Source organism: Ceratotherium simum, chromosome 13, assembly GCF_057802395.1.
Source record: "Ceratotherium simum simum isolate JZ-2026a chromosome 13, ASM5780239v1, whole genome shotgun sequence".
Lineage (NCBI taxonomy): Eukaryota > Metazoa > Chordata > Mammalia > Perissodactyla > Rhinocerotidae > Ceratotherium > Ceratotherium simum.
Window position 1 is genome coordinate 32286288 of NC_141912.1, and position 27979 is coordinate 32314266.

At 41.7% G+C, this 27979-nt stretch overlaps 1 protein-coding gene across 1 annotated transcript; it reads right to left on the bottom strand.

Annotated features, from left to right (window-relative positions):
- Positions 1–24542: 24542 nt before the first annotated feature.
- LOC147915659 (endogenous retroviral envelope protein HEMO-like) lies at positions 24543–27510 on the bottom strand. Its single transcript, XM_087437809.1, has 3 exons — positions 27158–27510; positions 25846–26980; positions 24543–24546 (listed from the first exon to the last, which is right to left on the bottom strand). The coding sequence occupies exons 1-3, from the start codon at positions 27435–27437 to the stop codon at positions 24543–24545; spliced, it is 1419 nt and encodes a 472-aa protein (XP_087293935.1). The 5' UTR covers positions 27438–27510.
- Between the last annotated feature and the right edge of the window lie 469 nt (positions 27511–27979).

Genomic DNA, 27979 nt, shown 5'->3' on the forward strand with positions numbered 1-27979 from the left:
CTTTGTGCACTGTTGGTGGGAATGTAAACTGTCACAGCCACTGCGGAAAACATTATGGAGATTTCTCAAAAAATTAAAAATAGAACTACCATATGATTCAGTAATTCCATTTCTGGGTATTCATCTGAAGAAAATGAAAGCAGTAACTCAAAAAGATATATGCACCTCCATGTTCACTGCAGAATTATTTACAATAGCCAAGGTATGGAAACAACCTAAGTGTCCATCAGTGGATGAATGGACAAAGAAAAAGTTATATATATATATATATATATATATATATATATATACACACACACACACACACACACACACACACAATGGAATATTATTCAGCCATAAAAAATATGAAATCTTGCCATTTGTGACAAAATGGATGGACTTTGAGGCCATAATGCTTAACGAAATAAGTCAGACAAAGACAAACACTATATGATCTCACTTACATGTGGAATCTAAAAAACAAACAAACACAAAAAAAGCCAAGCTCATAGATACAGAGAACAGATTGGTGGTTGCCACAGGCAGGCATGAGGGAGGGTGGGCAAAATGGGTGAAGGAGGTCAAAAGGTACAAACTACCAGTTATAAAATAAATATAATGTTGATGTAATGTTCAGCACGGTGACTATAGTTAATAATATTGTAGTGCATATTTGAAGGTTGGTAAGAGAGTAAATCTTAAAAGTTCTCACCACAAGAAAAAAACTTTGTAACTATGTATGGTGACAGATGTTAAGTAGACTTATTGTGGTGATCATTTCTCACTATATACAAATACCAAATCATTATGTTGTACACTCGAAACTAATGTTATATGTCAATTATACCTCAAAAAAAATCTTCTGTTCTGTGAAAGATAATGTCAAGAGAATTAGAAGACAAGCCACAGACTGGGAAAAAATATTTGCAAAAGACACATCTGATAAGGGACTATTATTCAAAAACACAACGGACTCTTAAAACTCAACAACAAAAAAAATGAACAACCATTAAAAAACGGACCAAGGACCTTAACAGACACCTTGCCAAAGAAGATATACAGATATGGCAAATAAGCATATGAAAAGATGCTCCAGAACATAAGTCATCAGGGAAATGCAAACAAACAACAAGATACCGCTGCGTGCTTATTAGAATGGCCAGAATTCAGAACACTGACCACGTCAGAAACCCAATGCTGGTGAGGATGTGCAGCGACAGGAATTTTTATTCATTGCTGGTAGGAATGAAAAGTAGTACAGCCACTTTGTAAGACAGTTTGGCAGTTTCCTACAAAACCTGCCATACCATTCAGCAATCACACTCCTTGGTATTTACCCGAAGGAGTTGAAAACTTACATCCACCGCATACTGGTATTTATAGCAGCTTTATGCATAATTGCCCAAACTTGGAAGCAACCAAGATGTCCTTCATTAGGTGGATAAACAAACTCTGGTACATTAGACAATAGAATAGGGCCGGCCCCGTGGCTTAGCTCCGCTACTGGCGGCCTGGGTTCGGATCCCGGGCGCGCACTGACGCACCGCTTCTCCAGCCATGCTGAGGCCGCGTCTCACATACAGCAACTAGAAGGATGTGCAACTATGATGTACAAATCTACTGGGGCTTTGGGAAAGGAAAAAAGGAGGAGGATTGGCAATAGATGTTAGCTCAGAGCCGGTCTTCCTCAGTAAAAAGAGGAGGATTAGCACGGATGTTAGCTCAGGGCTGATCTTCCTCACCAAAAAATAAATAAATAAATAGACAATAGAATATTATTCAGTACTAAAAAGAAATGAGCTTTCAGTCCTTGATAAGACATGGAGGAAACTGAAATGCATATTACTAAGTGAAAAAAGCCAATCTGAAAAGGCTACATACTGTATGATTCCACCTATATGGCATTCTGTGAAAGGCAAAACTATGGAGACAATAAAAACATCAGTTCTTGCCAGGGATTGAGGGGAGAGGAGGGATGAATAGCAGGAGAACAGGGGATTTTAAGGGCAGTGAAAATACCCTGTATGACACTATAATGATGGATACATGCCATCATACATTTATTCAAACCCATAAAATGTACAACACCAAGAGTAAACTGTAAGTTAAACTATGGATTTTGAGTGATTATGATGTTTCAATGTAGGTTCATCAATTATAACAAATGTACCACTCTGAGGGGGATGTTGATAATGGGGGAGGTCATGCACATGTGGAAGCAGGGAGTTTATGGGAAATCTCTGTACCTTCCTCTCAATTTTGTTGTGAAGCTAACACTGCTCTAAAAAAATAAAAAATAATAATTGATCCTAGAATAGAGGATCAGAATCTGAGTCTTAATACACGATTCAGACACGATCTGTCAAATGTTTTACAAGTTTAAGGGATTTTAATGTAATTTCGTTTTGAAAGCATTGTTTCATGCACACACAAGAACATTAAAAAGATGCTGAGGGATATATAGAGAGAAGTAAGTCACATCTCCCCAACTGCCATCCTCTAGGCACCCAGGTCGTCTGCCCAGAAACCACATTTAGCAATTTCTCATTTTTCTTTCCAGAAAAATACAAGTCTATTTTGGAAAATACAAATCTATGCTTATATGCAGGCATTAGTGTATGTTGTTATGTCAATAAAAGAGCTCAGGCCACAGGGCCAGCCCGGTGGCCGAGTGGTTAAAGTTCCATGCACTCTGCTTCAGCGGCCCAGGTTCGCAGATTTGGATGCTGGGTGCAATCCTATACCACTCGTCAGCCATGCTGTGGTGGCTTCCCACATACAAAATGGGGGAAGATTGGCAACAGATGTTAGCTCAGGGTGAATCTATCTCAGCAAAAAAAAAAAAACGAAAAAAAGAAAAAAAGATCTCAGGCCACAGACTGGGAGAAAATATTTGCAAACCACATATCTGAAAAAAGACTTGTACCTACAATATAGAAAAAACTCTTAAAACTCAGCAATAAGAGAACAAATAACCCAATTTAAAAATGTTCAAATTCTGAACAGATAATTCACTAAAGATGATACACGGATGGTAAATAAGCAAGTGAGAAGATGCTCAATATCATGTCATTAGGGAAATGCAAATACAAACAATAGTATACCATCACACACCTATTAGAATAGTTAAAATTTTTTTAAAAATTGGTTATACCAAATGCTGGTGAGGATGTAAAGCAACAGGAACTATCTTAGTCTGTTTGGGCTGCTATAACAAAATACCACCAACTGGGTAGTTTATAAACAATAGAAATTTATTGCTCATAGTTCTGGAGTCCGGGAAGCCAAAGCGCCAGTATGTTCAGGATAGAGCCCTCTTCCTGGTTCATAGCCGGCACCTTCTGGCTTTGTCCTCACCCAGTGGAAGGGGCTAGAGATCTCTCTGAAGCCTCTTTTACAAGGCACTATGATATTGTGATTTATAATGAGAAATATATATTTGGTCTTTGTCCCCTTTCCTGGCACAGAGCTCTTAAAACTAGGAATTTTCTAGGGGATGAGGGCAATAAAGGTGTCTTGTGTTATGTTAATGAGGTGACTTTTGGAAGGCCCCAAGCAACCTAAGGTTGAGGGCTAGTCACTAGAGGAACCAACCATGTGATTAGAGGGTTGGAATTTTCAGTCCCACCCACATGACCTCCGTGGAGGGGAAAGGGGCTGAAGGCTGAATCAATTGCCAATGGCCAATGATTTAATCAATCATGCCAATGTAGTGAAGCCTCCATAAAAACCCAAAAGCACAGTGTTCAGAGAGCTTCCAGGGTGGTGAACATGTGGAGGTGCTGGGAGTGTGGGGTGCCCAGAGGGAGCATGCAAGCTCTGCACCCTTTCCCCACACCTTGCTCTATGCATCTCTTCCATGTGGGTGTTCATCTGTATCCTTTATTATATCCTTTTATAATAAACTGGTAAACAGTAAGTAAACTGTTTTCCTGAGTCCTGTGAGCTGCTCTAGCAAATTAATCAAACCTGAAGTGGGGGTGGTGGGAACTACCAATTTATAGCCGATCAGTCAGAAGTATAGGTGACAACTTGGACTTGCAATTGGCCTCTGAATTATGTGTGTGGGGTAGTCTTGTAAGACTGAACCCTTAACCTGTTGGATCTGATGCTATTCTCTGGGTAACTGGTGTCAGAATTGAGTTGAATTGTAGGAACACCCAGCTGATATCAGATAAGTACTTGGTGGTGTGGAAAAAACCTACAAGTTGGAATTGGGACCAGGATTGTAGGCATTAGTCCCATTCATTAGGGCTCCACTCTCATGACTTAAGCACCTCCCAAAGGCCCCAGCTACTAATACCATCATTTGGGCATTAGGATTTCAACATATGAATTTTGGGGGAACACAAACATTCAGACCAGGGCAGGAACACTCATTCCTTGCTCACAGGAATGCAAAATGACATGACCACTGTGGAAGATATTTGACAGTTTCTTATAATGCTAAACATAGACTTACCATACAACCCAGTGATCACCATCCTAGCTATTTACCCAACTAATTTGAAAACTTATGTTTGCACAAAACCCTTCATTTGTTGGCTGCACATAGTGACTTCTATCCGAAGACTACACTTTGGAAAGGAATGAATTAAAAAAGGAACTTTAGAGGGAGAAATCTGGGAAAATCTGCTTTAACCAGGTGATGAAGGTTAACATCAGGTGACCAATCAAGTTGACATTATATACCCTCGATGAGTTATATGGAGAATGGCAGCTCACCTCTGTGGTCCTCTTCCATAAACTCATAGCCTCAGTTGACCAAACTCAGACTGAAGGACATTCTGCAATTTGCTTGAGCAGTACACCTCAAAAATGTCAAGGTCATAAAAAACAAGGAAAGTCTGAGATACAGTCAACAGCCAGAGGAGCCTTAAGGAGACATGCTTGGGACTGAACTTAAGGTGGTCTCTTGGATGGGATCCTGGAATAGAAAAAGGATATTAGGAAAAACTAATGGTATCCAAACAAACTGTAGAGTTTGGTAACAATGTATCAATATTGCTTCATTAGCTGTGACAAATGAACGACAATGTAAGATGTTAACAAGAGGGGAAACTGAGTGTGGGATATACAGAAACTCTATACTACTTTTGCAACTTTTCTGTAAATCTAACGGTATTCTAAAATAAAAGAGTTTATATTAAAAATAGCCCACAGAAAAGGAATAGGTTGTGGAAGAAAAAATCATTTGCTTTCAGTTTTCCAGGGTGTTGCTATCAAGGGGCTGGGGAGAGGGATTGTGGGGAGAAGAGAAGGAAATCTTAGAGACAGGGCAGGACTGCTGAGCTCTCCTCTCCTCTGACCTTTGTGGAGTCTAGGACTCCTCCCAAAGTATCTTCATCCCTCAGTTGATACACGGAATCCTAGTCAGCCAACTCGGCCTGACTCAGGCCACCGCCCAGTTCCCTCGAGGGCTGCTCAATTGGAATCAGAGAGCAGCGTGGTAGCGCTTCCCTGTGGCCACAGGGCTGAGACTAGAAGAGGAGCCAGCAGGTGCATAGGGCTCTGTCCACAAGGGGGCGTCCTTAGTCTGTCAGATTCCGAGTCCGCTGATGTTTCCTCCCGATTGAATGATCATGGACTCGGGCCTCAGAGCGGAGCCAGGTAGGTCTCCACGTCATAACAGCTGGTTCCAAGGCCCGGGGTGGGCCCCAAATATACTGGGTGCCCTCAGTCTCCTGGGATGGGATCTTGGACTCCAAAGTCCCTGTCAGGTGTTCCTGCCACTGCTTCCAGGATGAAGGCACCTATTCCTGGGAATCAACCCTGAATTCTCCAACCGTAGTATGAGGAGAGGAGACAAAGAGAGTCCCCAGGGCACTGGCTAGTAAGATGGGGAGGCTCCTGGAGAAATGAAAAGAGGGAGGAAATAGGGACATTAGGGGAATGGAGGCCAACAGGAGTGGAGGGGGAGGAACCAGAGAGGAGAGGGGCAGAGGAAGGGGTCAGCTTAGTGGACACCTGTGCCGGGAGGGATGGGTTCTGTGTGGGGAGAGGCACAGGGGCTCCTGGCTGGGGCACTGAGGTCTCTATTTTTCACCAGCATGGTAATTACTCAGGTATCGGTTCTATAATTGATCAGTAAATTATACTTAAGTTTTGGGCTTTGCAGGGATGGTATAATTCACACACACACACACACACACACACACACACACACACACACACTGATGAAAGGAGAGAGGAGATGAGGGGAGGACAGGTGATTAAGGAGATTCCACCTCTTCCAGAGCCAGAACACACACCTCCTCCCCACTCAATTCCCCAACGCTGGGGTGGCAGGGAGAATCAATGAACCAAGAGGAGGGGAGAGCAAGGCCTGCGTCACCCTGGAGGGACCAGCCCTGGTCGCTGATTCTGGGGTTTCCAGGGCCCAACTCCCCACACTATGACTTCACAGGTAGGTCCAAGTCCAGCCCTGGCTCACAGCCCTCAGCTACCAGGACAGTCCCTCTTGTGTACTGTAATCCCTATAGACAACCACTATAAAAATAATGTGAAAAAAATGCTAACAGATAAATTAAAATAGACCCCTAAAAAATACAAAAAATTAAAATGGACCCCTAAAAAATATAAATAACTCAAAATAAAATCGGCTTTATTTTGAAGGAGAGTTTTGGTGGATATAGAATTCTTGTTTGACAGCTTTTTTCTATCAGGACTTGGAAGATGTCACTACAATTTCTTCTGGCCTCCGCTGTTCTTAATGTGAAACCAGCCATTGATCCCATTGTTGCTCCCCTGTGCATTAGCCATCTACTGGTTTGTAATGAATACTCAAAAACTTAGCAGCTTGAAACAACAAAGATTTATCATCTCACGCATTTCCAGTGAGTAAGGGATCCAAGAGTGGCTTAGCTTGGTGGTTCTAGCTCTGAGTCTCTCATAAGGTTGCAATTAAGATGTCAGCCAGAGCTGTAAGGCTTGATTAGCATGGAAGGATCCACTTCAAAGCTCATTCATGTGGTTGTTGGCAAAAGCCTCAGTTCCTTGCCATGTGGGTGTTTCCTTAGCTGAGTGTCCACACAACATGGCAGGTGACATGCCCCAGACTGAGTGACCAAGAGAGTAGACCAGGCAGAAAATCACAGTGCCTTTTAAGACCCAGTCTCTGAAGTTGCACACCATCACTTCTGCTTTATTCTACTCATGAGGAGTGAGCCAAGAAGTCCAGCCCAACTCATGGGGAGGAGAATTAGTCTCCACCTCTTGAGTATCATAGAAATTGTGGACATTTGAAAACCACCACAGTACACCTTCTGGCCATGAATTGTTTACATTTCTCTCACATGCAAAATAAACTCCCACCCACCCAAGGCCCCCAAAAGTCTCATTCTACTACAGAATCAGTGTAAAGTCCAGAATCTTATCATCTAAATCAGGACCAGGTGCAGATGAGGCTCCTTGAGTGTACTTATGTAAACGAAGCCTTTCAAGCACAGTTCCTCATGGACTGCAGGCCTGTGAAGTAAAGAGGCAAGTTATCTGCCCCCACAGAGACCTAATATACAATGGTGGGACAGGCATAGGATAACCTCTATCCACACTTAAAAAGGGGGAAATGGGAGGCACAAAGAGTCACTAGTCCATAGCAATGTTCAAATACAGTTAGGCAAACTGAAATTTGTCATTCTTTTTCCATCCTTCACCCCCAGCCTCCACCCTGAGCACCTGAACCTTTTTCCCACATTAAGGAATTCCACGCTTAGAGAATCTTGGCAGGAGTCAGAGACCATCTCCCTCCATAAGAGAGGAAAACTTGCTTTCCCCAAACATTCTTGCAGTTCTAGCTGCAGGTCCAGTGTCCAGCATCAGGGTGTCAGTGGTGTGAACAGTGACATCTGTGCCCTACAGCAGGGGCAGTGGTTCCTGTGTGGGACCTGACCTAGGGTGAGACTGTGGATTCTGTTTCTGACCGTGTACCCTCAAGCCTCATCCTGTAGCTTTCCCTGAATTAAAATGAGCTCCCCCAATACCATATATACATATCCAATAGTGTATCTATATCTATATATCATATCTAATATATATATACACCATGCCATATCTATCTATCCCTTTAATAAGTTTCAGTTAGAAAAACATGGATGCCATTGTTTGCACTAAGAAGTGAGTGAGAAATCCATCGAAGGAATAGCTTCAGAGATTTTCTTTGGCTGTGCTGATAACCAGTTCCTAAATCTTCTACCTGGCTATACCTCATGGTAGAGAAAACAATATATATCTCTCAGTTTATGTGTTGACTTTTTATTCCCAGGAAAAAACATTTAAACGTGGATTTAAGACCCCTCCCCACACTAAGCTCTCTCTGATCAATGGCATCAGTGGTTCCCAATCTGGCTGAGCCCGACGATTGCTTGTGGGCTTGTTAAAAAATACTCAGGCCTTTCCCCAGACCCACTATCTCAGAATGTTGGGCATGGAGTCCAAGAATCCCTATTTAACAAGCTACATATGAGGCTGATGCACAGCCATGAGGGAATCCTGGTCTACGTTCTTGCTACTAAATGTGTGCTCTGAAGACCAGCAGCATCAGCACCAGCCTTGTTATAAACACTAAATCTCACACTCTACTCCAGATTTTCTGAATCGTAACAAGATGTCCAGTGGGTTTCTGTTCAGGAAAGTTTGGGAGTTCCCGGTCTCCACACCTTCTAGACACGGCATCAGAATATTGCAGTCTGCTCTGGGTGTGTGCTCTGATCAGATCCCTTAGCACTGGGGGGTCTAGAGTTCAGTCCTTGTTCCTTTCTCTTCTATAGTCATCACACCTGGCTATGCCCTGGCTATACTCATCAGTTCTCAAGGCTTTAAATATCATTTAAACAGCATCACCTCTCAAATCTATTTCTCCAGCCCAGACATTTCTCCTAATCTCCAGACTTGTCTGTCCAATTGCCACCTCACTTGCATTTCTAATAAACAACTCAGATTCAACTTTCCTAAATTGGATGACTATGATGCTGCTTCCTCAAATATGCTTCTTCTAGAGTCTTCCCCAATTTCACTGAAGGCACCCCATATTTGTACTTGCACATCTGAAATTTGAGGTGTCCTCCTTGATTCCTCTTTCTCATAACCCAGATTTAATCCATTAGGAAATGCTGGAAAGCCCACCTTCAACATATATCCAGAATCCTATCACTTTTTATTATTTTCCCTGCTCACACCCCAAGCAAAGCCACCTCTCTATCCTTGAACACGGCACTAGTTTCTACAGTTTTCTCTACTGGTTGCCTGCCTTCACCTCTTGATTCTGCACAGCACCAGACTGATGCTTCTCAAGAGAAGTCACTCTAGGTCGATCTTCTGTTCAAAACCATCTTGTAACTCCAAATCTTACTCAGAGAAAAGTCAAAACCTTCCAATGTCCTCGAGGCCTATGTGCTCTGTATGTACATGGACCTCATCTCAATTACTCTCTGCTGCAGCCACACCGGTCTCTTTGCTCTTCTTTGATCATATGGACACGCTCCTGCCCTAGTGCATTTGCACTGGAGGTTCCCCTGCCTGGAAACAGCTTCCCCCAGACATCCTCGTGCACAAATCATGTCCTTCAAGTCTTCCCTCAAACTCACCTTCCCAATGAGGCCCACACTGACCACCCCAGGAAAACAGCCATCTTCCCTGTCCCCACACTCTTATACCTTGGGTTGCCTTCCTCAAAGCACTTACCAACTTCTAATGTAAACACTTCCCATATTTACTATGGTTATAGCATACAGTCTTCCCTTCACCACCAGCACACATGCTCCCAGAAGACTGACAATTTTTGCCTGTTTTTATTCACCAAGCTTCCCTAGATGCAAAAATAGTATGTCATATATCTGGCACACAGCAGACATTGGTTGAATGAATGATCAGTGTAGAGCACTTCCCTATTCCAGAGACAGTATCTTTATTAATGTAACCTCAGGCCACAGCTGTTTTGTGGCAGCTACAGCACAAGGTCACTCACACTGACATCAATGCCACCTGTACTCTCTCACAAGCTGTTCTCTCTTCCCACCCTTCCCTCTCTCCCCTCAAAACAACCCTCCTGTACACTAAGGCACACCATTTCATTTCCCTTTTCAGAAATAAGAATTCTAGGGTTTATGAGCCCCATATTACAATAAACTGTGAACTTAAATTAGACTCTGCTATATAAATCCATGAGTTTGGATTGGAGCCAGCACTAGGACGGCCAGAGCTAAGGGCAGAGAGAGGGGGTAGGCGAGCAGAGCCACAATTCATGCCCTTCAAATCTTTACGCAAAAGTTGCCTTCTCACTGAGGCCCACACTGACCACACTGGTAAAATAGTCACCTCCCTCTACCCACAGGCCCACATTCTGGATCACCTTCCCCACACCACTTACTAACTTCTAACACAAACACTTCCCTTATTAACTATGGTTGTAGCATACAGCCTGCCCCTGGCCACTAGAACACATGCTCCACAAGGCCAGCAATTTTTGCCTATTTTTATTTACTGAGGTTTCCTAGATGTAGAAATGGTGTGTCATATATCTGGCAAATAACAATTATCAGTTGAGTGATCAGTGTAGAGCACCTCCCTATTCTAGAGACAGTATCTTTATCAATGTAACCTCAGGCCACAAGCTGTTCTGTAGCAGCTACAGCACAACATCCACTCACACTGACATCAGTGCTGCCTGTACTTTTCTACAAGTCCTGCTCTCCGCCTCCTCCTCCTTCCATCTCTGCCTCCCACACCACCTGTCCTGCACACCACAGCACATAACTGTATTTCTCTCTTCAGAAAAGAGGATATGAGGCTTGGGCATCTTATTTTTCAACCAACTGTAAATCTGAATTAGACTCTGTTTTATAAATGCATGGGTTTGGATCAGAGCCAGCCTAGGATTACTAGAGCTAAGGACAGAGAGAGAGAGATGAGAAATATAAACACCCAAATGATGGGGGCTGAGGGCTGGACCCAGGCCTGGGCCTAGGGTGACCTGGCCACATGAAGCCCTCACTGCCCATAGTCCTGAAGACACGACAAAGCCCAGGTGATGTCTCCGTCCCTGTGATCACAGGTCCTGGTGAGGTTACTGAAGGGATAAGGACAAAGTAACAGAGAAGATGACCCAGCTGAGGAGTGACCAGGGGCAGAAACAGCGGGCACTGCTTCCCGTCTGCCTCCTCAAGCACTGGTGGGTGGTGCACACACCCTGAGAATTCAGGACGTGGAGTGGAGCTGGTGACCCAGCCCCACTCCCCTCCCTTGGCAGTGGCCTGGCTTTTCCAACAGTGGGGACAGTATACAAAACTCAGATTTTCCAAGCTGAGACAGGGCATCCTGCCCTGAGTTTTCAAAACTCATTGGCTTGCTCCAGAGCCCAGAGGTTGCAAGAGCCAGCAACAACAACAATCTCTCCCTGCTTATCTCCTGCCCCTCCTAGCAGTGGCAGGGGGAATCTGTGACCAGAGGCTTCAGGACCCACAGCAGAACTGGTGATCCAGCCAGCAGTGGCAGCACCCCAACACCAGTTCTACCAGCAGCAGGGACTGCATACCAGTCCCCAGGACCCTGGGCCCCCAGCAGTGATGGCAACAACCATGAACCAAATGCCCCTGGCAGCTGTGCAGCCAGCACCTCCAGACAACATAGGAGAAGCAGTACAGGTGGTGCACGGGGCAGCAGCATCTGAGACCATGGAGAGCCAGTGGAGGAACACAAGACCCAGGTGACCCTGGAAGCAGCAGAAGTTTTTGCAGCCTTGTGACCCTGGTGGCAACACCTGAGACGGCAGCAACATCATAAGCAGCAAGGTACCAGCAATCTCAGAGGCACACGCAGCACCAGGAATGCACTGACAACACCTCTAGCAGAAGCAGTGGAGGGTGGAAAGTGCAGGCTCTCAAATACAATCAGGAGCAGCTCAGAACCGAAGTAATGAAAGCCTTACCCAAATAAGAAAGGTGGTTACTACCACAAATGCACCAGCAGAGAATCAACTCATCAAGTACCATGAAGAACTACAGTAAAAAGGCAGAGCAGAAAGACAATGACAGTTCTCCAGAAACCAAACTTGAAGGCACAGAAGATTAGTCTAATTGACAGAGAATTCAAAAAGCTGTCATGAATAAATTTAATGAGGTAGGAGAAAACTCAGAAAGACAGTTCAATGAGCTCAGGAATAAAATTAATCAACAGAAGGAGTACTTCACCAGAGATTGGAACTCTAAAAAAAAACAAATAGAAATTCTGGAGATGATGAATACAATTAATGAGATGAAAAATAAAGTAGAAAGCATTACAAATAGAGCAGACCATATGGAAGAGAGAATTAGTGAGCTCAAAGATAGAAAGCTATAAATGATTCAGGTAGAGGAGGAGAGAGAACTTAAAATGAGAAATTTCTTCATTTTAAAGTAATGAAGAAAATCTATGAGAAATATTCAACTCAATTAGGAAAAGTGACATAAAGATAATAGGTATGACAGAAGGAGAAGAGAGGGAGAAAGGAGCGGAGAGCTTATTCAAAGAAATAATAGCTGAGAACTTCCCAAACCTGAGGAAGGAACTGGATATATAAGTACATGAAGCTAATAGATATCCTAATTATCTCGATGCAAAAAGATCTTCTCCAAGGCATATAATATTAAAACTGTCAAAAATTGATGACAAAGAAAGAATATTAAGAGCGGCCAGAGAGAAAAAAAGTAATCTACAAAGGAACTCTCATTACACAAAGTCGTAGGCTTTCTGCAAATTTCTCAGCAGAAGCCCTACAGGTTAGGAGAGAGTGGAATGATATACCCAAAATACTGAAAGACAAAAGATATCAGTCAAGAATACTCTATGCAGCAAAATTATCCTTCAGATATGATGGAGAAATAAAAGCTTTATCAGACAAACAAAAGCTGAGGAGGTTCAACTGCTTGAAAGGTGGCCTGCTACCTGAAACAAAAAGGCAGAAGTTTACAAAGCTTTGAGCAAGGTGATAAATAGACAGACAGAATCAGAAAATTGCAACTCTATATCAGAATACGTTAGTAAACAATTATAACATAAAGGATAAAGGGAAAGAAAACATCAAAAATAACTATAACCACTTCCATTTGGTCACAAACTGACAACACAGAAAAGAACAATTTGTGACAACAAAATCATAGAAGGGAAGAGGAAAAGGACAGAATCTGCTTGGGCTAATAGAGATAAGAGGCTATCAGAAAAAGGACTACCTCATCCATGAGATCTTCTATACAAACTTCATGGTAACCACAAAGCAAAAAATCAGAGCAGATTCACAAATCATAAATAAAGGGAAAACTGAGAAAACCATCACAGAATACCACAAAACTGAAATGGTAGACAGAAATATAAGGAAAAAGGAACAATGAAAATATAGAACAACCAGAAAACAAAAGATAAAATGGCAGTATTAAGTTCTCATATATCAATAATCACCCTAAATGTAAATGGATTGAATTTACCAATCATAAGACATAGAGTGGCTAGATGGATTGAAAAAAAGAAATCCAATAATATGCTGCCTCCAGGATACCCATCACAGCTCTAAATATAAAGATAAAGATAAAGATAAAGATAAATATAGGCTCAGAGTGAAGGAATGGAAGATGATACCCCAAGCAAATGGCAAGCAAAAAGAAGTGGGTGTAGCCATACTTATATTAGATGAATCAGACTTCAAGACAAAAAAGATAACAAGAGACAAAGATGGACATTATATAACGATAACAGGGACATTCCACCAAGATGACATAACACTTATTAATATATATGCACCTAACACAAGAGCACCAAAATATATAAAGAAACTATTAACAGGCCTATAGGGAAAAATTGACTGCAACACAATAATAGTAGGGGACTTTAACACCCCACTTACATCAATGGATAGATCATCCAGAAAGAAAATCAACAGGGAAACAGTCACCTTAAATGAACCACCAGACCAGACGGACTTAATAGATATGTACAGACCACTCCATCCAAAAGCAGCAGAATCCACATTCTTTTCAAGTGCACATGGAACACCCTCAAAGGTAGACTATATGTTGGGAAGCAAAGCAAGTCTCAATAAACTTAAGAAGATTTAAATCATATCAAGCATCTTTTTGGATCACAATGGTATGAAACTAGAAATCAACTACAAGTAAAAATCTGGAAAAGTCAAAAATATGTGGAGACTAAACAATGTGCTACTGAGCAACTATTGAATCAATGAAGTCATCATTTGGATACAAATGAAAATGAAAACATAACATGCCAAACCTTATGGGATGAAGAAAAAGCAGTACTTAGAGGGAATTTTATAGCAATGCAACCCTATTTCAAGAAACAAGAAAAATCTCAAATAAACAATCTAACACTATACCTAAAAGAACTAGAAAAAAGAACAAACAAAGCCCAAAGTCAGTAGAATGAGAGAAATAATAAAAAACAGAGCAGAAAAAAACAAAATAGAGACAAAAAAACAATAGAAAGGATCAATGAAACTAAAAGCTGGTTCTTTGAAAAGATAAACAAAATTAGCAAACCCTTAGCCAGATTCTCTAAGAAAAAAAGAAAGAAGGCTTTAATAAATAAAATCAGAAATGAAAGAGGAGAAATTAAAGTGGATACCATGGAAATAAAAGGATTATAACAGTATACAGTGAAAAGCTATACGCCAACAAACTGGGTCATCTAGAAAAAATGGATAAGTTCTTAGAATCATACAACCTCCCAAAACTGAATCAAAAAGAAATAAAGAATCTGAATAGATCAATCACAAGTAAAGAGATTGAAACAGTAATCAAAAACCTCCCAGAAAACAAAAAGCCCAGGACCAGGCTTCTCTAGTAAATTCTACCGACATTCAAATAAGATTTAATACTTATTTTTCTCAAACTCTTCCATAAAATTGAAGAGAACGAAGCACTTCCTAACTCATTTTACAAGGCCAACATTACCCTGACACCAAAACCAGACAAGGACAACACAAAAAAGGAAAATTACAAGCCAATATTACAGATAAGCATAGATGTGAAAATACTCAACAAAATATTAGCAAGTCAAATGCAACTATACATTAAAAGGATCATACACCTGATCAAGTGGGATTTATTCCTGGGATGTAGGGATGATTCAATATCCACAAATCAATCAATGTGACACACCACACTAAAAAAATGAAAAAAATCATGTGGTTATCTCAATAGATGCAGAGAAAACATTTGACTAGATCCATTTATGATAGAAACTCTCATTAAAATGGGCATAGAAGGAAAGTACCTCAAAGTACCTCATATATTGCCATATATGACAAACTCACAGCCAACATCATACTCTATGGTGAAAAACTAAAAGCTATTCCTCTGAGAACAGGAACGAGACAAGGATGTCCACTCTCATCACAATGATTCAACATAGTATCAGAAGTTTTAGCCAGAGCGATTAGGCAAGAAAAAGAAATAAAAGGGATCCAAATTGGAAAGGAATAAGTAAAACTATCTCTATTTGCAGGTGACGTGATTCTATACATACAAAACCCTAAGGAGTCCGCAAAAAAAAAACTATTAGAAATAATTAACAAATACAGTAAAATTGCAGGGTATAAAATCAACATACAAAAATCAGTTGCATTTCTATAGACTAATAATGAACTAGCAGAAAGAGAAATTAAGAACAAATCTCATTTACAATCTCACCAAAAAAAAAAAAATCTAGGAATAAATGTAACCAAGGAGTTGAAAGACTTGTACAATGAAAACTATAAGACATTATTGAAAGAAATTGAAGAAGACACAAAGAAATGGAAAGATAGTCCATGCTCATGGATTGGAAGAATATGCATAGCTAAAATGTCCATATTACCTAAAGCAATCTACAGATTCAATGCAATCCCAATCAGGATCCCAATGACATTCTTCATGGAAATAGAACAAAGAATCCTAAAATTTATATGGAACTAAAAATGACCCCGAAGAGCCAAAGCAATCGTAAGAAAAAAGAACAAAGTTGGAGGTATCACACTCCCTGACTTCAAAATATACTACATAGCTATAGTAATCAAAACAGCATGGCACTGGCAGAAAAACAGACACACAGATCAATGGAACAGAATTGAGAGCCCAGAAATAAAACCACACATCTATGGATAGCTAATCTTCAACAAAGGAGACAAGAACATACAATGGAAAACTGAATGTCTCTTAAATAAATAGTATTGGGAAAACTGCACATCCACATGCAAAAGAATGAAAGTAGACCATTATCTTACACCATACAAAAAATCAACTCAAAATGGATTAAAGACTGAAACCATAAAACTCCCAGAAGAAAACATAGGCAGTGCGCTCTTTGATATCAGTCTTAGCAGTATCTTTTTGACTATGTCTCCTCAGGCAAGGAAAATAAAAGAAAAAATAAACAAATGAGACTACATCAAGCTAAAAAGCTTATGCACAGCAATGGAAACCATCAACAAAATGAGAATACAACCTACCAATTGAGGGAAAATATTTGCAAATCATGTCTGACAAGGGGCTAATTTCCAAAATATAGAAAGAACTCATACAATTCAACAACAAAAAGTGAACATCCCAATCAAAAAATGGGCAAAGGATATGAACAGACATTTTTCCAAAGGAGATATACAGATGGCCAACACGCACATGGAAAAGACGTTCTACGTCACTAATGATTAGAGAAATATGAATCAAAACTATAATGAGATATTACCTCACACCTGTCAGAATGGCTATAATTAACTAGACAAGAAATAACAAGTATTGGAGAGGATGCGGAGAAAAGGGACCCCTCATACTCTGCTGGTGGGAATACAAACTGGTGCAGTCAATATGGAAAACAGTAAGGAGATTTCTCAAAATATTAAAAATAGAAATACCATATGATCCAACCATTCCACTTCCAGGTATTTATTCAAAGAACATAAAATCACTAATTCTAAAAGATATATGCACCCCTATGTTCATTGCAGTATTACACACAATAATCAAGATGTGGAAGCAACTCAAGTGCCCATCAATGGCCTAGTGTGAAATACTACTCGGCCATAAAAAAGACAAAATCGTGCCATTTGCGACAACATGGATGGACTTTGAGGGTATTATGCTAATAAAAATAAGTTAGAGAAATACAAATACTGTATGATTTCAGTCATATGTGGAAGATAAAAAAACATATAGATAAGGAGAACAGATTGGTGGTTAGCAGAGGGAAGGGAGTTGCAGGAGGGTGAAAGGGGTAAAGGAGCACATATGTATGGTGACGGATAAAAACTAGACTGTTGGAGGTGAACACGATTTAGTCTATACAGAAGCTGAAGTACAAAATGTACACCTGAAATTTACACAGTGTTATAAACCTATATGACCTCAGTAAAATAATTTTTTTAAAAAAAGCAATTTCTTAAGCTCTGTTCCAGATGTACTGTATCTGGTTCTCTGGGAGTAGACCCAGGAATCTGCATTTTGAATAAGCACAAGTTTTTATGCAAAAAAAGTTTGAGGATTGCTGCTTTAGATGCTAGGAAATCTGGGCAGGGGAAGGCTGTGGGCTGGAAATGGAATGATGAGGTTTAGGAACCAGAACGCACATGTCATGACTTCTACTGGTTTCAATGGGGCAGATCCAGTTGATACGTGGAGAACAGAGATCTCTTGCCATCCTTAAGAATGACATGGATGTGATGGCAGGGAGTCTGTCACTTCTGTCCCTTTGCTGATGTCTAACATGGGTCTAACATGATAGGAACCACTGACCCTGGTAATTAACCCATTTCTGAGCAAGTTCTCATGAGGGGCCATGGGAAAGCCAGGCCTATCTCAGGGATAAAGAGTCAGCTATGCCTGTTGTCCTTAGAGGCCAAAGAATGGGACTAGTTTCCCTGTGAAAGAATCCTGACAGGTAAAAATGGTGGCCTCTTTTTCTGCATAAACAAAGATCATCTGCCCCTTCCTTAAATCCAAAGTCACCTCTACCATCTGGGGATTTTCATCCAGGGTCAGTTTGGTTTCTGGGGTTGTGAGAGCCCTGAACTGTGCCCTGGTGATGCTCACAGCCCGGATCCCCTATTTCTGGTAGAAGAAGATCATTCCCTTTCTTTTTCCTCTCACTAACTCTTGAGCCACCCCCAGGATGCAGTCTCCCCAGTATGACAGTGCCACCATCCAGCGGTGGGTCCCAAAGGTGTAACCCTCCTGACCCACCTCATAATGGTTGGTGTCAGATCTCTTGAAATGAGCAGACAACCCTAACAGAGAGCCTCTTATAGTCACGTGTTTCCCATCCTCGGAGACTAGGAGCTTCAGGTGAGCAGTGTCCTGGTCCAGGACCACTTCCACTGTAGAGAAAAGGACTGAAGTTCAGAGCTCCACTGGATGGAAATAGGAGATCCTCCCCCTGGCGAGACTCAGAGCAAATTACTTTCAGCGCTCTGTTCTATTTCTTCCTCTGCAATATGAGAGAAGTCATTACCATTATTAATGAATATTATTAAAACATCTTAAATTTACATAGCAGTTTACAATATACAAAACACATTAAGGTCATGACAACTCCATCAGGCAGAGGGAGAAAGTGTTACTTCTCCTTTGTAGGAGAGCAGTGAGTCTCAGAAAGGTGAGGTGGCTTGTGTCTGGTCACTTGGCCACCTCAGATGGAAGAGCAGCTCTAATATGACCACTGGAGGTGGACCTTGCTTTTCCTGTTTCCTGCATTGTCCACGTGAGAAAAGGGGACTTTCTGTATTCTCTATCCTTTAATTTCCATTACTCACTTTCTGTGGCTACTGTCACAGAACCATTTCTGACTGACATGGATGCCTCAGACTGCAGTTCACAAAAATCCAACTTATCCTTTGGTCTCTTTTGGGTTAATGGTCATGGCCCCTAAAAGAAATAGAAAATCATCATTTATTTTAAAAGCCTAAGTTATTATTTCCTCCACCAGAGTCTCTCCAACTTTTCTCACTATGCTATTTTAAGCACAGTTGCTTCCCAACACAGACCTTTCAATCTTTCAATGAATTCACTCACAAATATTTATGATGTCACCAGGAAGGAAATAGACGTGTCTGCATTGACTGTGAACCCTAAATATGTCTCTTAGCTTTGTGCATACAGGCCTTACCTTGGAAAGCTTTCTCCAGCATAGCCACTTATGTTCGCGAGGTGAATTGTCTTTCTGAAAGTCATTCCATTTGCTATAAGAATAATTTATTTATTATATGACTTGCAAGACCCAGTACTCCTAAAAATTGGTATCCTTTGTATGTCTAACCTTGATTCCTCATTTTTTCTCTATATTTAACCTTTTTGTTGAGGAGACTTGAAATGTTTGCAGAGAAAACAGAAACCTGCTACTTGGCTGCACCTCTCAGAATGATATTGTCGTCCATAGCTTAAAGCTTTATGGTAAATATTTTAACTTACACTCAACACAGGGCAAAGAATAGACTGACTCATCTGAGAAAAACTTACAGCTTCTGGTGGCCTGAATCTTTTAGTCCATTTGAGTCCTACATTTTCCATGAGGAAAAGAAGCAGAAGGAGATGAGTCTCCAAGCCCTTCTCCTGGGATCTCCAGACTTTGTCCTTCCTCACGGCATAATGGAAAGCGCACTAAATTAGGATTTAGAGCTAGTAAAGACCTTAAAAATCATTCCAACTATAAAGATGAGGGTGAATCATTTTTTAAAGGCCATTAAGGTTGATAAGTGGAAGAACATGGATGCAAACCCAGGACCCCTGACTTCTCATCCAGTGTGCTGTAGGACCTGCCCTACAGAAGTTGCCCAGTAAATTTTAACTCACTTTCCTTGGACACATGAAGGAATCATTACTTCAGTACTGTTACGATCTTCCCAAAACTTCAAAATATTGCCTTTAAGTTCTTCTTTTTACGATTCCCCTTCTAATTTGACCTGAGTTACATTTATTATTCTCATAAATGTTCCTAGACTTGATTGTCCTTAGGTATTTCTTTATTCTTTTACCAGGTTGGAATCCCACATGCAGTGTTTGGAAAATATTAGAGAAGATATCACATATTGACTCAGTTTCAGTGATATGACAGTCTTTCAATTCTCTAATCTCACAGAAGTTTTATGAAACTAGATAATTAAAATCCACAGAAAATATAGAAGACCCCTTTTTGCTCAAGAGCAGCAAGTTCTTTTCCACTTGACTCTAAGAATGATTCTCAGGGATCCTTAGGACCTCAGGAAAGCTCCCCTCTCCTAGGCTTGTGGAAAGTCCCAAGAAACTTCCACAAAATGAGGAGGAGGAAGGTGCTAAGAGCTTCCCAGCCTCTTTTACTTAGAGTGGGAAGGAAAAAGCACCTCCTCACTTTATAATACTAGATGTAAACTCCCTCTATAGCTACCACAACAGGCTTCACCTTGGGCTGTCCTGGAGGTTTTATCCTGGTGCTTAAAGCTTTAAGCACGCAGATTTCCCTTGGTGTTGCTCCAAGTCAACTGACATGGCCTCTGGAAGAAGAAATGGAGGATTGGTTACCACAGAGTGACAGTTCACTTAAAAGAGGTAAAAGAGGCAGAAATCTTGCCTTGAGCTGGCCCTGCCAGTAGGTCAACCCATTAAGGGGAACTTCCTGCTCAGTAGACTGATGAAGTTGACTGATTTTGGTTGTAGTTGTTGGATCACTTTGGAAAGCTGTGGAGTGTGATGCAGCAGAGAGCATGATCTTTCAAATGAAGGAAAACTGTGTTTGAATCTTGACTCTACCTCCTAATTGTGCAACCTTGAATAAACCACATAATTTCTCCAAGCTCAGTTTTATCATAAGTAAAATGAAGGATAATAAGTAATGTGAGTATATTGAGAAAAATGAAAGCACCGTGTATGATGCTGGCATCCAAGATGTGCTCAATAATCTTCTTTATTATTATTCCACAAATTTACTGACCTCAGAGAACATATCTGTGGGAGTGATTCCTGGTGAAAACATACATTGTTTTCCTTCCCCAAATTGGCAATGCTGTTTGAAAAATAGACCCATCATCTAACACTCCATTATAAATTCTTCACTTTTATCAGGTAGAAGCGAGAGCAAGAGTCTAACAGCAAAAACCCTTCTGAACTTTGAAATGCTTCAGACTCTTGCAGTACATCTGTCTTAGCTGTGATTTCAAGGACTCTCTTTTCAAGGGCTGGGGACACAGCTACGGGGATTGGAAACTGCACCCACTTCCACCTGAGGGAAACAAAGGACAGTAATAACGTGACCCCAAGATACTCTCTCAGAGTCAGAGGATCCTCAAGCCTGAGGGAGCATCATTGTCATCTGTGAGGGAGTCTTTGATAAATAGCCTCTCTCTTTTCCAGCAAGTGGAGAAATAAATAGAATAAGGGGGAAGATCCAATTATCATTTCTAGCCCAGATAACATCTAAGTTGATGGACATAGCTTAGTGTGAGAGCCAAATGGCTTCTTACTACTGAAACCCAGAATCAGATACACCTGCCCACACCATCGTGGCAGCGGTGGCCCAGGACAGTCCTCCCTGGACAGGATAGTCCATAGCTTCCAGCAAGAGGAGCAGAGGGGAATCAGGCTTTGTTGCAGGTTCACTTGCATCCCTGCTTTTTCTTTTGTTTATTCAAAAACAATGAATGTCCATTTTGAAAAGCTGAAGGTCGATTCTACCATTTTCAGCCCAAAACAATTTAATGAATATATCAAGGTTACACTTTTTCTAGAAATAACATAGTGTTTTCTTTGGCCCAAATGGTATACCACACATCAAATAAAAGCCCTATCATTTAGTGCTGTTTTGCCTTTTTCTATTTGTGTTTCCTCACACAGAGAAATCTCAAGGAGATTTTGGAGAGTATGTGAAATGTTACAGCAACACTGAAGTTTCTATATTCTGCAGGTAGAGAAACTGTGATGCCTTCTGCTGCCTGAAGGCGTCACAGTTTTTGTGTCCCAAATTTAGACAAGACAGCAAAAGAGTTTAGGTCATAAGACCTAGCTCCTTCTGCAGCACCAAGTGACATTTGTGCTTTGTGAGATCTTTGCAAACCACACACAGGAATTACTGGTTCTCCTGGAAATAGAAAAGGACCATTTTCCTGTGCTGCTCACAGAAGTAAATTTTTTGTGCTAGGAACTCACTCCTGGGCTCCAGTGTTCAGAGGATGGAGACCAAACCGGTCAGAATCCAGTTGAGCATGATGTCCCCCTCTTGAATGGTTTCTTCCAGAATGGATGGCACATGGCTCCCTTGGTGGATCTGAAAGCCACTTAACATTCAGTGATGCAGGCCTCACAGAAGCTGCAGCCACAGAAAATGCTCACAGGGTCCTTTATGTGCTCCAGGCAGACACTGAAGGTCACTTCTTCCAGGATGTTCCCAATAGTGGGCCCAGTCATCATGACTGCTGTCCAAGGTGTGCTCAGCAATTCCTTCTTAACTAACTTTGACTCTGTGATGGAAGTCGGATGTGGTTAGGATGTGCAAAGGAATTGAGCTGGGAAGAGGAACTGTTTAGGATGGAGAGGGATAATATATGCCACTAGTGCTGTGCTGTTGCAATAGCCTCTGAAGTGGTTCCCACGGACACATTCTCATCCTCTCCAATCTTTTCTCCACACTAGGTCAGAGTGGCCTTTCTCAGAATGGACTCTCATCTTCGCTTCTCTGTTTACCATGTCAGACAAGGAGGGCTTACGGAGTCCAGCCTCTATCATCAGCCTCCCCTCTCTCTCCCACCTTGTTTCCCTCCACCCATGAGAACAAACATTGGTTGAGCATCGGCTATGTACCAGACACTGTTCTAAGCACTTCACATGAATCAACTCAACCAGTCCTCACCACAACATTAAAACATCACCCATTTCACAGGTGAGGAAACTAAAGTGCACAGTGGGTAAGCAACCTGTCCAGGGTCATACAGCTGAGTGGGTGGTGGAGGAAATACTAGAATCTAGGTGGTCCAGGTCAAGGCCCACGCTCTTCAGCGCCATGCTGCAGCTGCTTCCAGCTTCCCTGGACTTGGTCAGTCCTGAGAACCCACCAGACTGTCCAATATCCAGGACTTCTCCCCAGCTGTTTCCCTCTATATAAACCACTCCTCCCTTGTGAACTCCTGTTCTTCCTCAGGGCTCAATTCAAATGTCACCTCCTCAGGGAGGACGTCCTAAGCTGCTCCCAGTCTAGAGTGCGTGTGCTTGCTCCATATTCCAAATACCTGTCTTTCTAACTGGACTCTTTAGTACATAAACCAACAGAGCACATTTGACTTGCTCATTGCTGCATCTCTAGTGCCTGGCAGATATCAGGCCCTAAATAAATATCATTTGAGTTCATAAATTAATAAATAATAGTTAGGGAGAATTTCTTGTTTCTAGTAATGGTAGGCTGTAATATTTGGACCAATCCTTCTGCTGAAAATAGCCATTTTTTTTTACCTTGATGTGATATACCTTGCTGTGACTAGACTTCAAATATTTGAAGGATGTTAATGTGAAGATTTATAATTATTCTGTTTGACCACAGAGGTCAGAAATTGGTCATTTCTGTAGAAGCTTCAGGGAGACAGAGTTGGGCTCATTACAAGGTATTTTTTTTTTAAATTAGATTTAACACAAGAATGAGCTTCATTAGTCGGCAGTGAGTTCTCCATCACTAAAGAGATTCAACCACTCACTCTTGACAACACCAACTATATGACAATATACAACTACAGAGAATTATCGCATCATGAGGGGATCAACCACCTGATCTCTGAGGCTCTTTCCTCACTGAAGTTGCCATAGCAGATCAAGCGCTGGGCCAGGTGTCAGAGGACCTGCGTTCCACTAGCTATGTGATCTTGGGCTGGGCACTTCTGAGTCTCGTTCTTAACATTTGTTGTTTGACTTGGGATAATAATATCTGACAACTTCACAGAGTTCTAAGTGGATTATAGTGGATAATATGTGTAAATCTTTGTTTTGTTTTGTTTTTTTCTTTGCATTATGAAAATCCAGGTCAACTATTTTCTGTGTCTCATTTTTTTTTTCTGATTACACAATATCATTATAGCAACAACAACAGCATCAAGAATTCTTAAAATAAAAAATAAAAAAGTCACCTGCAATCTCACTACCTAATGTAATAATAGTACTTTCTCTACTCTCTGCCAGTGTGACCAAGGATGGCTTTGAGAACCAACTTGGGAGACTATATTAGGTAACAGTATCTGAGGTCCCACCAGTCCCATGAGTCTTTTGCCATTCCCACATAGCTCCATGTGATATAATTAGAAAAGTGTTGTTTGCTTTGGAGAGTTGGTGGATAAACTGAAGTAAAATGTGCAAGAGAAAAATGAATGGAAATTGTTTTGTCTCCTTTCTCAAGCCCATTGAGCGATATTAATATTAGCTACCATATGTATAATGTCAGGCACTATATGTAGACACATGACTGAGTTCCAAATCAGTTATATCTGCCCTTTTACCCCCTCAAAAAATAAATACCAAGAGAATTCATCCTGAGCGCAATGCATGGTGAAGAAGGAAGGGAGGGAGGATGGGAGAAACAGCCTGGGTTTTGCCTCAGATCCTTTACCTGCTGAAACACAGAGTGGTTAAACTGGGAGAGATGGGAGAACCCCAGCAAAGAAACAATAATTTTACACACTTTAATGTTAAATATTCTCCTAAGGAGCTGAAATAGACACTGTTCTATTTTTCCCCTCCCTTCCTAGAGTTTTGGACAAAGGTTCAGCTAAGTAATTGCTATTGATCTGTGTTAATCCTGATCCTGGGACAGGTCAGCCAGAGAACACACTCTCAATCTGTTTGACTCCCTGCCTGACCATCTTCCTCACTTCTTTCAAGCAGGGTGGAGATGGCTGGGTAAGTAAGGAGTAGATTCTGAGAGACAGGGGACTCCCTGCAAGGGCTGTAGGAGAGCTCCACTGTGAGAGTGGATGGTGCCCTCCATCTGCCCCTCTTCAGGAGAATGCTCCACGTTCACTTTTGTTTCTTGTGTTGACGCCCATCCATACTATTCCACCTAAAGATTAAAGTTCCTTTTTCCCCACAGGCAATCTGGAAATGATTTCTTTCCTAACTAGTTCTGTCTAGTCCTGGTAATCTTACTGAGTCAGCCCTCAGTAAGTCAATCACTCAGGAACCCCGCCCCCCCAATTAGAGCTGCTTAGGGAACTTGATATTTTCATGAATTCTGCCCTCACATGCACAGCCCTAGAGCAGAGCTAGTGGCAGCAACCAAAGCAAACAAAGGATTTGGCTTCATCTATAAATAGGCAAGGAAGAAGCACAGTTATGCTACTGTCGGGGGAAGAGGGAGAATCTCCCTCTGCCCTTTCCCTTAAGGTTCTTCTGGCTGGCCAAATAATCAACAAGACAGGTTAGCAGGAGAAAATAATACCAAGTTTAATAACATGTATACATGGGAGAAACTCAGAAATGAGCAACTCGTCCCTCTGTCTAAGCTGCTTGCTTTAGTATTGCAGCTAAAGGCGAGGAGCGTGTTGGGGGTGGGTAGTGGCCTGGGACTTCAGAGGGCAGAAGGACAATTCTTTTCAGGGTCATCTATTGATAATTTGGTCAGGGAGAGATAGAGTTTTTTGATAAAAGGGGCTTGGTGCCCCTCCCATTGTAACATCTATTTTACATTATCTTTATAGCCATCATGATAGAAGATCTGTTCCAGGAATGAGCCACCATGTCAGATTCTTTAGGCAGTTAGTGGGGGAGGTCAAATATCCTTATTGTCTTCAGCTCGAAATAATCCGCATACCAGAGTGGTGCTTCCTGGGGCAGCTTGCCCTGAGCACCATCAGTTCCCTCCTCTGAAACTTCCCTAGAAGTTTCACATATTAAAAGCTGAGCTGGTGACTGTGGAGAGAGAAATCGTGTTAGTATCCGAGTGATAAGAAGTCTGGAAAGAGAGAAAAGAACGTAGATTAGAATGAGCATGAACAGGCAGAAAAGAACAAATCGGAGCACATTTCCCCACACTCCATTAAACCAGTCCCCCAATCCTGGAAATAAGTCAGTCCAATAAAATGTGTTAGCTTCGTTTATCTGATGAAAAATGTCAATCTTCTCTTTTAAAAGATTTAAGTTAGATATTACTTGACCTGTTTGAATTACATAAAAGCAGCATTTTTCTCCAATGATTGCACATGCTCCTCCTTGCTGGCCAGAGAGCACATCCAGAGCACGTCGATTTTGGAGCACCACAGATGCTAGGCTGTTAATCTCTGACTGGAGTATGTTCAAGGTTTGCATGGTGGTGTTGAACTCTTGCTCCATTACCATAGAGAGATTTAATATTGCCTTTTCCAACTCATAATCTCCAAAGCTGGGGAATAGGACTCTCAAGCCTGAAAAGATCTTGGAGTTGTGATACACAAATGGATTTTCCACGATTTCTCGACTGGCACGTTTATGTGGCACAATCTTATGAACAAACGAACCCAAGTTTGTAATTTGGCTAGCATTTAAGGTGGAGTGTTTGGTGACAGAAGGAGCCAGGTATCCAAGTCCGCATCGTCCTGACCAATTAGGTGGGAATCCTTTATACACTTTGTTGCCGCATAAAATGAAAAGACCAGTGTAGTTTAAAGACAAGGTTAGAATTGAGTCTGTAGTTCCCAGGATCTGGACTATTTCATGATCTGTGCCACTTGCACTGTTACTACCTAAACATCTCCATTTCCCATGAGCTCCTGTCAGTCTGCGAGAACAGAATAGATTGCGGAATAGCTGGCACAGGAGGCCTGCAGTCTGATTTTGGCAGCTATAAAGCCTGGTCTTGTCACCTGACCAGGTGAGTCCAGATTTTTGATCCACCCATATATAGTCTGTGGCATTGGGCAGCTTAACCATGCGGATAGCTGCGATACCCCAAGTTGCACACGGGTGGCTCGTAAGCCATCCAGAGCACTTGGTGATTTGGCAAATGTTTGTGCCAGAGGGAGTAGTGATAGAGTCACTTACAATTCCCTTGAGAGTTCTGAAGATGCCACCTGCGGAATCAAACCACAGAGTTTGACTGCAATATTGTCTCGGTATGTCACCCAGGAAAGGTCCAGCGCCATGTTTACTTTCAATGCAGAGGGAAAAACTTTCACCTATTGCTTGTACTTGGGCAAGGGACAGTCCTTGACCTTCTAAGTAGTCTTTCTGGGGCCCAAGTGACTCACCAGGAGAAGAAGCAGAGTGAAGTTTCCCTTGTTGCGGATACCATACTCTGTTATTCACCCATTTTCCATACTTAGTCCACCAGGTGTTCATATCAGCAGGAACAAAGACTAGTTCAGGTTCTTTTGCACTATCTAGCTGTTGACATAACCAACAGTCAGATTGATTAGTTAGCATGGCTAGCGCTTGGTAAACTGGCATAAGGGGGTGTTTGGTCTGTGCCCGACCTGTTGAAAAGGAGAGGGTTAGTAAAAGCAAGTCACAGATCGGAAAAGAGCCCATAGCGGAGACTTAGAGAGGGGAAGAGGGACAGATAGAGACCAGCACTCTCCAGTCAGCTTTCTAATAAATGATTAAAAAAGATATATATATATATATATATATATCCACTAATATTTTGTGTGTGAGTGTGTATATATATAGGGAGTTTTGAAGCAAGGGGGAGGAAATGGGTCAAAGTAGGTTTTCTCGATCCGTGATCTTGGGAAAAGCTGTCCACTTTGTGATGTCGGCTGCTTCTGGGGCCTGGGTTTTGGCCCTCGAAATCCTTAGTTTAAGGTCACCTGTGGGGATTATCTCCCAGTTGTCTTGAGAGTGATGTTCTGGGTCTATTTTGGCGTGGCTCGCATGGATCCAGGAAGATTTTTCCTTTATTTTGATGGCAGTGCAGGTCGTCAGTAAGACTTCATAAGGTCCTTCCCAGCTAGGTGACAGTGCGTGTTTTCTTCTAAAGACCTTGATGTACACCCGGTCTCCTGGTCGAAAGGGATGGCAAGGCTTGTCAGAAGGTGGTGGCCATGCCTCTTTTACCTGTTGATGATATG

Bases quoted from the DNA above. Each gene is read 5' to 3' on its own strand.
- LOC147915659 (XM_087437809.1), bottom strand. From the start codon at position 27,437: ATGGGCTCTTTTCCGATCTGTGACTTGCTTTTACTAACCCTCTCCTTT. The intron at 26,981-27,157 runs GTGAGTCACTTG...TTGATTCCGCAG, and splicing joins TCACTCTGCTTCTTCTCCTG to GTGGCATCTTCAGAACTCTC.